The following is a 13613-nucleotide window of genomic DNA, read 5'->3' on the forward strand; positions in this document are numbered from 1 at the left end:
ATCGAATAAATATATATAAATAGTCTCAATTCACGAGAATTTAAGGGGGAGGGTCAAAATATATTTTAAAGCCAAAGAGGTATGTCATTTTTAAGATAAAAATACCACTAAAGTATGGGGCAAAAACATTTAAGATAAGATGTTTATTTCAAAAAATCAGTATCACAAGCCCCGAAGGGCTGAATTCGAATTTCGGAATGACAAATATCATAAAAAACACGAAAACTGGAAAACTGGCAAATAATGCCAAAGCGAAAACAAAAAAAAAGAAAATCAGAGTAAATAATCATTCGTCAGTCAATAGTTTAAACGGAAACTGTCAATTAAAAGGTTAAAACAATAAAAATGGTCGAAGTAAACTGAAAAATAAAAATGTATATAAAAAGAGTTAAAAGGGACACTAAAAAAGGGGGGGGGGGCAAAACAATCGAACAAATACGAAATACCCGGGCAGCACCACCATCCAATAAGAAAAAGAAAACTAGCTCAATTTCATGGGAATTCAATTTCGGGTTAAATTTGAAAAAAAAAACAGCTGAGTTTTATGGACGGATGTTTTTCGGACGGACAAAAAAGTCAATTCTGCCCACTCAGAACTCAATTCTACTATCTACATATTTTGTAAGTAAATTCAAATTCAGTCTCCGAATTTTCATACTGCTTATTTACTTTTCTTCTAAATTCCACTGTAATCATTCCGACTGAAGGGAAATAAAGAGCTTGGTCATCAGTTTATCTTTATTCAAATAATCATGGTATTTTGGGAGGAATTGCTTTAGGTATGACTAAGTTACGATACTACCATATAGTATCGCAGTACTACCATAAAGATACTACTATGTTAATTTAGCAGCTGGATTTAAAGAACAGTTGATTTAAACTTACTTTTAAATGGCTTTTTTTTAGAATTTTTCGCAATAACTTCATATAAAACCTTTTCTGGAAACTTTTTTTTCATAACCTTTTTTCTAGACGAAATCAATATTAAAAGCATTTTCCAATAATTGAAGAGCCATTTTAAAGCCTAAGAGCAGCAGAATAAAGCCATTGTAACTCAAACTTGAAGCAAACGGAAATTACAATCATTGAGGAAATGAAACCCAGAAAGGGCAGAAATTAAAATGAATAATAACATCAAAAAAGATAAAAGAAACTACAATAGAAGAATAAGTTAGGCTAATCCCAAAATGAACAGAACTTAAGATGAATAATCAAGTCAAAATTAAAGCGAACCGAGATTGCCACGAACAGGAGTACAGTTAATATCATCCCTTAAACCATGTGAAGGTTCGAGCGTTATTTGCAATTCACTGAAAACGATTAGAATTTTGAGCAGTGTGTTTTTTAATTATCATAATATTAACAAAAACACAACAAAATAGAATATCTCAAGGCTAATCAAGGTTTACCAATAAGAATGGTGCTACCACTACCTTTCCCTCTCAGATCTTCTACACTGCGTCAACATCATTTGAATTTCATTGACAACAATATGTATTTGGGACAGTAGCCTATGGTTTTTATTAGTCAAACCATCGCCAAAAAAAAAAAAACAAAAAAAAAAAAAAAAAAAAATAATATATATATATATATATATATATATATATATATAATAATCAAGATTACTGGAAAAAAAACTAATGAAATATACTCATTGTGTAATACAATATGGATTACAGGAAATCTCAGTATAGTGCTGTAATTACAAAATAAAATATGATTAAAATATACGTTGTAATGCAGGTAATGGTGCTCATCTGGAGTTAGTTCCCATGCTAATTGGCATTATAAAGAACAATCTCCACATGCCTCCGATTATGCAGCTAGCCACCAGGGAACCAAATGCACCTAAGAAGAGATGTATTGGCAACCATCCTACCGAAACTTCTATTGCTACGAATGGAACCAGAAATTCAGCCTCGGATATATCATTTCAAACCCCTCTTCGACCCAGGACTACAAAAAGGACATTCCCCTCTCAACATCATTGACCAAGGTGGCATTGATGTGGCCACCTGGAACGTTCTACCACTGAATCAAACCGGTCGTAAGCTTCTTTTCGCCAAAGAACTAAAAAAAAATATAAAGTGACAATAGCCGGAGCTACTAGAACACATCTCCCTGGTAATGGTGAAGAGGACATTGGAAAAGGCGAACACTGCTCTGGTCTGATAGCAGTCAAAAAGGGAGCCGTTGGCATAATACTGAATAGCGCCACACGCAAGACCCTCCTGTCGTTTGCACCAGTAACATCCAGGTTCCTGACAGCAAGGTTCAATGCGAAACATGGAAAAATAACCATCATTACTTGATACGCCCCCACAAATAAAGCAGGGGATGACGAAAAGGATGAGTTCTATGTCCTAGTAAGTTCTGAGCTCTCGTCAGTACCTCCCCATGACAACCTCTTCCACATAGAGATATGAATGCTAGTATTTCAAATGATTCCAGTTTGTGGGAATTCGCCGTTGGACCCGTAATAGTGAATAGCCCAAATGACAATGGAGAGAGAATGCTGAACTGCTGTCTGGCTTACAATCTTACAATTGCAAACACTTGGTTCCAGAGATGCCAATATATATAGATGCCAAATAGCCAAACATACCTGGTATAGCAATGATGGATCAACGAAGAAGATACACAACTACATCATCATACGTTGGCTATGGCTGTCGTCTGTGCAGGATTGTCGCACCTATCGAGTCGCCGAACATGGGAAAACCAACCATTGGCTGGTTATAGCCAAAATCAGGCTTCACCTTAAAGCTACAAAAAAGCCAATCACCTCGGAAAATTGACACCCACCGCATCCAGCAGGCCCCCTCTCTGGCTGAGCGGTATCAGGCCGAAATACCCAACAGATTCAAGGTCCTCGAGCAGTGTGATGATAGTGAAGGTGCATGGAAGGTCTTCAAAGAGAATACTCTTGCAACGACAGGAAATTAAAGCTACAGATCAAAAGCTGAAGAACAACAAAGCACCAGGAACATGTGGCCTGCAACAAAAATCATAAAGATTGGTGGTCCACCCATGATCCTCTGGCTTCAAGTTCAGTTCAGTATTGTGTGGCGTTCTGAAATGATCCCATCAGACTGAAAGAAAGGCCTACTTGTGCCAGTCTACAAAAGGAGGGCAAGTAAACCAGAATGTAGCAACTATCTCAGGATAGCTCTGATCTTGGTGCCCGGCGAACTCTTCGCCATGCTACTCCTCAAGCGGGCAACAAGCTACCTTTATCCCCTCTGTCATCCCCAGCAGGCTGGGTTCATGCAGGGGCAATCCTCTACTGAGCAAATGTATACAATTAGACAGCTGGTAGAGAAAACTTTTGAATATAAAAGAAAGGCACACATTGAATTGATCTGCCTTCGGCACTGTCAACAGACAGTCACAGTGGCTGCTCCTTCAATCTGCTGATGTGCCCACAAAAATTGTCAATCTGTTCAAACAGCTCTAAAATAACACCGAAAGTGCTGTCATTGTCAACGGTCAGCCGTCCTTGCGTTTTCTAATTAGAAATGGTGTTCAGCAAGGATGCACTGCAGCAGCCAAACTCTTCAACTGCATCACAGACCACGTTCTAAGCAAAACACTGCTGGCGCAGCCATTTGGCATCGATTTTCTTGAATAGTTCTGTTGGATGTCGAATTTCACCAAAGGTGTGGGACTAGTATGCGACAGTATCGGTGAGCTTAAAAACTGGACAAGAAACACAAACGTTTGCTGCACAAAAGCTTGGTTTAAAATTAAACTGGCCTAAGACCAAAAAAATACCTGTGGAGAAGGCATCATCCAACCCCAGGATAGCTGTAGAAGTTTGTGGACAGAATGTTGAGAATAGACAAGCAGTTCACCTACCTTGGTTCAATTGTCTGCCCAAATAGAAATCTAGACGCAGAGATATCAGCAAGGGCAGCAAAGGCAAATGACGTCTTTGGCCGTCTTCTGAGAAAAATATTTCACAAACCCCAGATCAGCCACCTCACAAAAGCACAAATTTACTCTGCCTCGGTAGCTAGCGCCATGCTGTAATCGTCAGAGACTTGGCCAATGACTCAGGCACAGATGATGAAGGCAAATACTGTCCAGACGAAACACATCATCAAAATCGAAAGCATTAAATGGTTTAAGAGGATACAGACCTTTGAGATCCTCTGGTTCTTTAAATTGCCACCCCTGTCTTAAGAGCTCAAGTTTTGCTCTCTGTGTTGTCATCTACTTCACCTGCTCACTCAAACACCCACTAGACTCATCTTCGACTTCAATCCACTGCAAACAGATGGAAACGTCCCAGAGAAAGACCACACACAAGATAGGCAGATCTCATCCGCGGTCGACTCACTACCAGGAACATAGAACCCAATGATGCTCCACCCCTCTCCCATAACAGGACACTCTGGAGAAGACAAACGGCACTGACGTCTGATTCCCTCTATGCTGGCGATGATGCCGAGCAAGACATTTAAGTCAAGTCAAGTTTCAATAAAGGCCAAATGACACTTTGACCATTCAGTCGTTTAAGGAGCAGTAGCCATACTCCTGTTTCTGGTGATTTCTGTTGTTTTTAAGTTTACTTGATTGTTCATTTCAACTTCTGTTCATTTTAGGATACATTTACTCATCTATAGTTGTATCTGTTATCTTTATGTTTGATGTGGTTATTGATTTTGATTTTTGTTCATTATGGATTTGGATTATTGCATGACATTGGAGAACTGTTTTCCAGACAACATTTACTTTTCTTTGGAAAACTGTTTTCGGAAAACTTTTTCTTTTGATTAATTTCTGTTCCTTGTTAGTTCACATAGTTTCATTATTGGTTACTATTAGAAATATTTGTTAAGTTTTATTTTCTATTTTTCTGCTTTAGGAATGAAATATTGGAATATTATTTAAATTTTTTGAAATAACTTGGATATTCAGTTAAAATCTTTGAAAATCAGTAATTTTGTGCAACGAATTTTGACACAGTATAGCATTTTCTCCAAATTTTAAGCCGTTTCATGGTATTGTCCCGTTTTTTACACATAGTTAATTGTTGTTTGTTTTTTTTTAATTTCAATTTCTTATTTTTCTTATATATTGTATTACACCTTTTTGTATTTTATAGTAGATTAAAAATTTAAAATGTTTTTATTATAATTATCATTACAAAGATTTAATATAGAATATACACAAAATATATAAATACAGAATAAAAAATATAGAATAATGCGCACTACATTTCAACAAATGTTACAACCCTTTAAATTTTCAAAAAACTTCAAATTGAAAAAAACAAAAAAGAGAAAATGCGTCAAAAATATGGAAACATGAGATATTATACCCTAAGAATGCACCTCTTTGAACCCTGATCCCCTAGCTTCTGGGAAAATTTTACCATCCCCCCCTCCATACAGGTACAAGATGTTCAAACATAAAAATACTAAACTGTGGAAGTAAAAACAAAAGCACGTAAATTACCTTTCTAAGTACAGCGGTAATAGTTCCTTGAGCACCCTCAATGTTGCAAGACAATCGTCAGCACAATATGTAGCAAGAGCTTGGAAATTTTCACGAATATCAGCCATAGAGCCTTTTACAAACAGGTCTCTGGCTTCTTTATTAAGTCTATTCCCACAATATAGTTCATGAACATCACTTAAACCATTTCTTGAGCTAACTAATAGCCAGTCAAGCACAGAATTCTCTTTGCCTTTCTTTACTTCCCCTCCACTGGATGCGGCCATCATCACATTTCGCTGATAACTCGTAACACCACCAACAGCTATATGTAAAGACATGGTATCTAAGAATCGAGTCTTTGTGTTCTCTAGTAAATACTGCTCCCGTATTCGTGCTCTATCAAAACCAACGTTGTGTCCAATAACAAGTCGCTCTTTTTTTTAAATTTTTCCGTGCTGCGACTCGACTGGGATCATATCGTCAAGACTATAATGATTTTTAGATAAATTAGTTTCAGGGTTAACTAGCTTTTCACTGCACCACAAATAGATGCTGGCTTCTGATAAAGCTACTGCCAATGTCGGCGCTTTCCCCTCACTGACACAAACTTCAACATCAAAAACATAAACATCTTCTTCTGGATAAATAACAGTCTTTGTACTACCATCATAGTTGTATTTTGTCCATCCAGGTTTAAATTCCCATTTATGAGGTAGATTCATTGGTTCGACTTTAACAAAGTTCTTTAAAAGATTAATATAACCAGATACTTGTAACAAAGCTATCCGCTGAAAGTGACTGTCAATATCAGGGCCTTCCATTTTGGGCAATTTTAACTTCACCTCTGGGAGAGTGTCTGAAAATCTATTCCACAGATTGTGTGCCTCTAAGTGATTTTTTACTTTTTCTAATATTTGATGATCATTTTTCGCTTTCTTTTTATCAAGAAATATGGCTTTTCTCACATCCTCCGAGAGCATTTGGATTCCACAAAGATTGACACTTTTACCTTCAGTCCTGATAGTCGTCTTATCATGTCCCTGTTCATCTTTGTTATTACCGCGATGATCGGTTTTTTTTTCACTATCATTTTGCTTGAGATCATTTGAAATATTTTCACTGGCGATTGTTAAGGGACTTCTATAAGAAAGAACACACCGGGGTTCAAATGGCAAGTCTAACACATCCCTTCTAAGTGAAGCACAAACAGAGAAGTTATTAGCCAGAAACTTCATTGAATTCATCATTCATAGTTAAAAATCCCTGAAATAAATAAAAGTATTTAATTATCAAACTTCTAATTCAACATCAATATTGGAACAAATGCACGATTTTCCTGGAATGAAGAGGAACACACAAAAAAATACAGTTGTTTAAGTTGATAATTTTACTATTTAAAAAAATGGCATGAAAATATGTCAAACTATGTACTTTTGAAGAAACAATATTAATATATTCTTTTAGATCAAATTATATAGCTTCTAGCTCAAAAACCGACAATAGGCAGCTTAAAATATCCACTCTCCTCCTACAAAAATTTCATAGGAATTGTTTTCTGGAAGTGGGGGAGGGGGCATCGCATCTCTTTGCAAATTTATGCAACCAAGTTCAGTAAGGTTTATAATTTGACCTCTACTTCTTAAAATAAAAAAATACTGAGATAGGATGATTTAAGACACGGACTCTATCAGTAGTTTTCTTGATGGTGTGCTTTAGGGGTCACCAATTGTTGCAATCTTATACTTTTTGATCATAATGACCATTTTGAGGACAATATTGGAAACAAATTTAAAATTCGTTGGGTTAGTCGACATTTGGATGCATAAGCCGTTCTCCTGTATGTTCGCTCAATGCCACTAAGCCCGACGGCCTAGAAAATTTTACAAATCGTATCTGTATTTGTTGAGGTTTGTGCTGCAGAAGGTAAATACACAGGACAAAGAATTTTAGTCAGAGTAGACATAAATTCACCAAGTATTAATTGCAGTAACACCTGCCGTTTTCTCTTAAACTGCTTTGTAAGGCTAGATGCAATAAAAAATTCAACTGATCCATTTAAAGCAAATTTCTTCTTCATAGCTTTGCGAGGTCTGTGGATCCAGTAGGAGGTCCATTCACCTCTATGAGATTCTAGGAAAACATTTACTGGTTATGAATAATTCTAGCCTTATTCCAAAGAATATCTGCTAGTTGATTACAATCAGCAAGCTGATAGTACTAATGGCGTCTTTTTAGGATCATAATCATCAATCTATAGATTGTGGCTTCCAAATCATGTGAAAGAGAGCAATTAATAAGAGCATCATAAGATATTGGGATCTTCAGTTGATCACAGTAATTTCTCAGTTTCCTCGAATCTTGATCACTTGGGCTGCGTTCAAAGAGACTATGGTGTGCACTTTCCGAAGTCTGATAGCAATTTCTGCATAGGGGTGTGTGGTGGATTCCCCATTTAAACTGATCAGCATTAAATAAAATACTTCCAGCTTTTTATTTATGGCAGAGCATTATAAAGTCCTTAGATTTGAAAGGAGGATGCACAAAACGTTGGTAAGCAATTTTTGTTCGGGCTCTAATAACCTCTCTAAAATTGAACGTCCTGAAATTTCTTGGGGGGGGATATCTGCTGCCTTATTTGTAAAATTATCTGCCATATGAAGAAATGCTATGGAATATCCAGTTGAAAATAGATAAACTGATTTTTTGGCGTATCCCTTTCAAGTCAAGGTCGTCAGCACGATAATTTATTTGGCTAAGAAGATGGATTGAAGAAAGAGAATCTTCAGCCGAAAGTACTGATGAATTACTCAGAAGGGGGGCATAAATATTCAAGTTTAGGTCCGGGATACAGGCAGCTACCCCAGCTTTTGAATCTTTAACAGAACCGTCCCTGTAGACATGTACATAATTGGGAAAACGGGTCTTCACGCAATTTTCAAAGATTATATTAACATCTTGGGCTGAATAGCATGATTTATTTTTTGGTAGCATGGCCGTAAGCCACTCAAAATGGGCCATCTCCCATGGTGGGGAAATCACAAAGGGAAAACAGTCCATCACCTGAGACAACCACTGTGGAAACTCCTTTAGACAGAGATTCCAGGAAGAAGATACAGAACTCGTAGGAGGTGGTTTATTAAATATTTTCTTATATACAAAATGCTGATTACCATATGCTTGTACTCTGGTAAAATACCATCTTCTCTGAAGCAACGCTCTTTCCTGTAGAGGGGTGATCCCTGATAGTTTTCTTATTTTAAGAATTGTTGTATGCTTATGTAGTCCCATAGCAATACGGACTGCAGAATTTTATAGTGACTACAGCGAGTTAAACATACGTGAAGAACTATTAGCAAAAAACTGGATGTCATATTTCATCTTTGCTCTAATGTAAACTTTATAAAAATCAATCATTGTTTTAGGTGATGAACCCCATTTGGAATTACCAAGCCGTTTTAGGAGAGCCAGTTTCTGGATAATGATACTCCTGAGTGATATGATGTAATCCTGCCATCTTAATTTGGAATCAAATACAATTCCCACTGAGATTGTGGTTTTTAAAGGAATTCATGTGAATAATGATGATCAAAAAGTAGAATTTTATTATAAAGGTGAAAAAGTAAAAGAGAGCGAAAATTTTTAATATTTGGGAGTAACACTTTCAGCAAAAGGAGGCTGAAAAGAGTATGTAAAAGAGATGATTAAGAGAGGGAAAGCAGTTTCAGCTGCCATTTTACGTAATTCAAGGCTTTCAAGTACAAAAGATCTAAAAATGCATAAATATGTTTTTAATTCCAAAGTTTTACCTACTATCCATTACGAAGCTGAACTCTGGGGGCATAACCCAGAACTAAATTTGGAATCAATTCAACTACAAAACTTTAAAAGATTAATTGGCCTTCACCTAACGACCCATACCCAGGCAATAAAAGGTGACCTAGGAATATTTTCGCTGAGAATGAGTAGATTAGCACAGATGATCCGGAACTGGCTAAAAGTTCTAAGTCTGCCAGAAGATAGGTTAGCAAAAGCAGCTTATGTGGAGATGCTACGGTCGAAACGTAAAAGATCGTGGCCGTATCAAATAAAAATGTTTTAGATGGATTAGGATTATCCTATATTTGGGATGAGGGACTAGGACCCTCAGATCAGGGTGAGCCATTTTTGGCTATGATTATACAAAGAATAAAAGACCAGGAAGTCCAAATGTGGACCCAGGCAGTTAAAACATCTGAAACATTGAAGTTTTATTCCCAAGTAAAAGAGATTTGGATTTGAATATTATTTTAAACTAGGATTACCGGAGGAGACATTGAGGACTTTGTTTCGGATTCGACCGAATTGCCTGCCACTAAAAAATAGAAAAAGAGTATTTGAAAGAAAAAGGGTGGCCCCAGATACAGATGCGGATTACTCTTGCCCCAGATGTAACCTAGGTATTGAGGTGGCCCATATTCTCGCCGTGTGCCAGCAACTTTCTCTATTAAGAGAAAAGTTTTTTGAGGGTGGTAACTTGGAGTTCTCGGGTATTCTGAAAACGACTGTAAAAAGGACAATCAGGCAGTTATGTAAATATGCAAATGAAGCGTTGACATCAATGAGTGAAACTTGATATTTATTTTATTTTTCTCGTGGAGTGTAATTAAGAATACTGTTCTGTATGGCCTGTTTTTTGGCTTATAATAAATTATTATTATATTGGTGGATTTTAGTTGCAGTAGTTTGGGTGTCTATCTGGAAGCAAAAACTTCCCCATGCTGTTTTTTGTTCTGCATATTCTGTTGAGCTTTGCTATTGCATGTTTATCTCAAGATGTGTGATAGGAGAGGGGTGTTTCTGGAATTGTTTTCTGGTCTTATTTCTATTTTGTTTTGCCAATTCAGAGTCTTCATTCCACCAAGTGTTAGGCAATTTCTTGAGATACAACCTTTTCTTCTTACTATATTTTGGAATAGCAGCATCTGCAGCAGTGATCAGACATGATGATTATTTTTGTGCTTTTTCATTTATGTCCAACTCGTTATACACCTCTGAGTAATTTTAAGATGCTAGTATATCTTGGAAAAGTGACCAATTTACTTTTTTGTTATTATACTTTGGTTTGGGATTTGTGGACACACATTGTGTGTTGCTTATGGAAGTGAGAACGGCTATATGATCTGTTTGTAGTTCAGGGACCTTTGTAATATAAATCATTGCATAAAGCCTTGTGGGACCAATCTAGAGATCAATAGTGGAAAAATTATTACTACAAATGTCAAATGGGGTCTGTAAATCAAATGGTGTAAAAAGAGAAAGACTTGTATCATTTACCAGAAGCTGATCTACACTTTTTCCATCTTTATTTTCATAAGTTGTTACTTCCCATAATGTGCTGGAAGCATTAAAATTACCAGTAATAAGGGTATTGCCTCAAATTCTTTCTTTCTCGAGAATATTAAGGATATCTGTTTCACCTCGTGGGCTATAAAAGGATTTAGTGTTGATATGTTTTCCAGGACTTAACTTGACAGATACTCCAATCAAATCCACTTCAAAGTCATAGCAAATTGAAGGCAAAGGGAAATGAGTAGGGTAATAGTATCATCTACAAAAATTGCTGCACCACCGCTCTTCCCTGTCTTTAAATCCCTGTCTTTACGAAAGCACTTATATCCAGGTAGGATAATCTTTTTTAGTCTATTTAAATTTGTTTCTTGAAGAAGCACTATATTAACATTAGTCCGTGTAACATAATCAGACAGGTCCATCAGTTTGATTGTATTAATTAATGCACAGTTCCACTGAAGTATCTTAAAAGGGACGGACATATCACTAGTCATATTTTTCTGTGAGATAATGGAGAGCCTCAAACTGGTTGAGGATACTAATAATATCACACTCTGTTTCTTCGACAAATAATTTTGAGAAATAATGTACAGATATTTCTCTCAGAATGGTGGTCTTAAGATGCTGAGGAATGCCTGTTTGGGAAATAAAGGTGACTGAGATCAAGTACTGGATCAACTTGGATAATGAAATATGGGCAATGGCAGATGTTGCAGAAGTAGGAATTACATATGATGAAGGGACAAAGTTCATTTCTTGAGCCATGGATTTAGATTTACTAGTTTTGTAGCTTACTCCTGAAGGGGTGAAATTTAAATCAGCCAGAAGTGATTTAGAGCTAGTCAATAAAGATGCCATACTACTTGTAGAGGATTTTTGTTTTGACATCCAGTCAAGGAAAAAATAGGCCGAAGATATATATAATATAAATATATTATAACCTAATATACAGAACAAGTAAAATACTTGGCCAAAAAGGATATTAATCAACTTCTTCCTCAATAAAGTAGAAAAAAAGGATAAATAAAATATCAATATATTTTCAAATTCAAATTTCGCATCAGCAAAGCTGATCACAGAAACGATATTGAATTATCCAAGACCAGCTGAAGCTTGAGCCAAACATCTTGTGCAATTTCCAAGCCCAAAATAGTTGTTGACTTTTAATACCACGCCATCTGCAACGATATCAGCCTCAGTGCTTGGCGTTTGTTCTGGAATTCTGCTTTCAAATGAGCAAAGGAATTAATCACTGTCATCCCACTCCTCAAAACTGGAAGTGCTTAGATCTTGGAATGGATATATCCTCCAACAAGGATACTGTTCCTTTGATCATACGGTTTCCCAATTGTTGATGAAACTAGAGTCTGAGCAGGATCAGGGTCGAAATAAAATAGACCCACAATTGGGGCCCAGAGCTAGAAAAAAAATAGCTCTCAGAAATTTTTAACTGGGAGACCCACTAATTTTCTGTTTTTCAAAAGAAACTTTGCTGGGAGTAGTTTCTTGAATAATGCTGCGTTGCGCTAATAAACATTGCTACTCTCAAGTGACAATCACAGAAAAGAGGTTTTTAGGAAGAAAATTGCCTTAAAACGAAAAGTCCCTAAAGGCTCCTCACTATAACTGGGACCAATATAAAATATAAAATAAAACACACTCAAAGAGAAAGCGGAGGTAGTCTAACAATTTGTCGTCATTAATTATATAATTTCCAGAAAAGAAAATTTTCAAAGAAAAGTAAATAGCTACATTAAGCCCAAGACGAGCAGAAAGAAAGTAAAATTATAGATCAAACATACGTCATACAACGATCATAGATCGCTGTCAATAAATAAATGAAACCCAAAAGGAACAGAAATTGCAATAAATAATCAAGTCAACTTCAGATGAATAAAAAATACCACAAACAGGAGAAATACTATTCCAAATGCCTATGCTTTTTAAAGGCGAGAAAATCTCAAAACAAAACAAAATGCATAAGCTTTTCCCTTGTATAATATTAATAACCTAAAATTGGCGAGGCTTTCAAGAATGAATATCAGTTACATTAAACTGTCCGTCTTCATTTCATTGGTTCTTTTCAGTAATTAATTAAAAAAAAACTTTTTCCAAAAAATAAGTTTTTCAAAGAAAAGTAAAGAACTCAATTAAACAAAAAATGAGCAAAAATAAAATCAAATAATCTACCAAGCGTGAAACTAACACAAATCAGCATCGATAAATAAATTAAACCCAAAACGAACAGAAATTACGACAAATAACCGAGTCAAACTCAAAACGAGCAGAAATTAACATAAGTTGGGCTCAAAACCCCTATACCTTCTCAAGGCCAGAACATAATTTGCTCTGTACTGACCTTTCAACTACTCTAAACAAAATGGCTATCTCAAAATTTTGATTGGATGTGTTTGGGAAAATGGTGGGCGTGGAAGCGGTGTTAGTTGCCTTCCAATAACCATCGACTATTAAAAAGGACACTAGTCATTTCAATTTCCAACCGAATGAGCCCTTTTTGAAGTTTCAACGACAACGCTTTCTATAAAAACCTTATATGCCCCCAGGGTATAACTTACAACCCTTGCCCTGAGGGCTGTGGGGGGATGTCATTCTAAAAGACATAATTTCCGGAACTTTCAACTACGTTCAAAAAAATGGTTATCTCAAAATTTTGATTGGATGTGTTTGGGGAAAAGGTGGGCATGAGAGGGAGGTTAGTTGCCCTCCAACTACTTTTGACGATTAACAAGAGTACTAGCCCTTTGAATTTTCAATCGAATGAGCCTTTTTTGGAAGTTTCTACGACAACACCTTCTATAAAAACCTTATATGCCCCCAAA

General features: G+C 36.3%; 1 protein-coding gene across 3 annotated transcripts in view; it reads right to left on the bottom strand.

Annotated features, from left to right (window-relative positions):
- The window catches only part of PolG1 (DNA polymerase gamma, catalytic subunit tam), a 186784-nt gene that overhangs the window by 141717 nt on the left and 31454 nt on the right, over positions 1–13613 (bottom strand). For all 3 annotated transcript variants that reach the window (XM_089100663.1, XM_089100664.1, XM_089100662.1), the window contains one exon: positions 5464–6708. In XM_089100663.1, coding sequence (XP_088956789.1) covers positions 5464–5783 — 320 coding nt within the window. In that variant the 5' untranslated portion in view covers positions 5784–6708. The remainder of the gene's footprint in view (positions 1–5463; positions 6709–13613) is intronic.

The sequence above is a fragment of the Artemia sp. Qi Xiang Cuo genome, chromosome 14, assembly GCF_049724085.1.
Source record: "Artemia sp. Qi Xiang Cuo chromosome 14, ASM4972408v1, whole genome shotgun sequence".
Classification (NCBI taxonomy): domain Eukaryota; kingdom Metazoa; phylum Arthropoda; class Branchiopoda; order Anostraca; family Artemiidae; genus Artemia; species Artemia sp. Qi Xiang Cuo.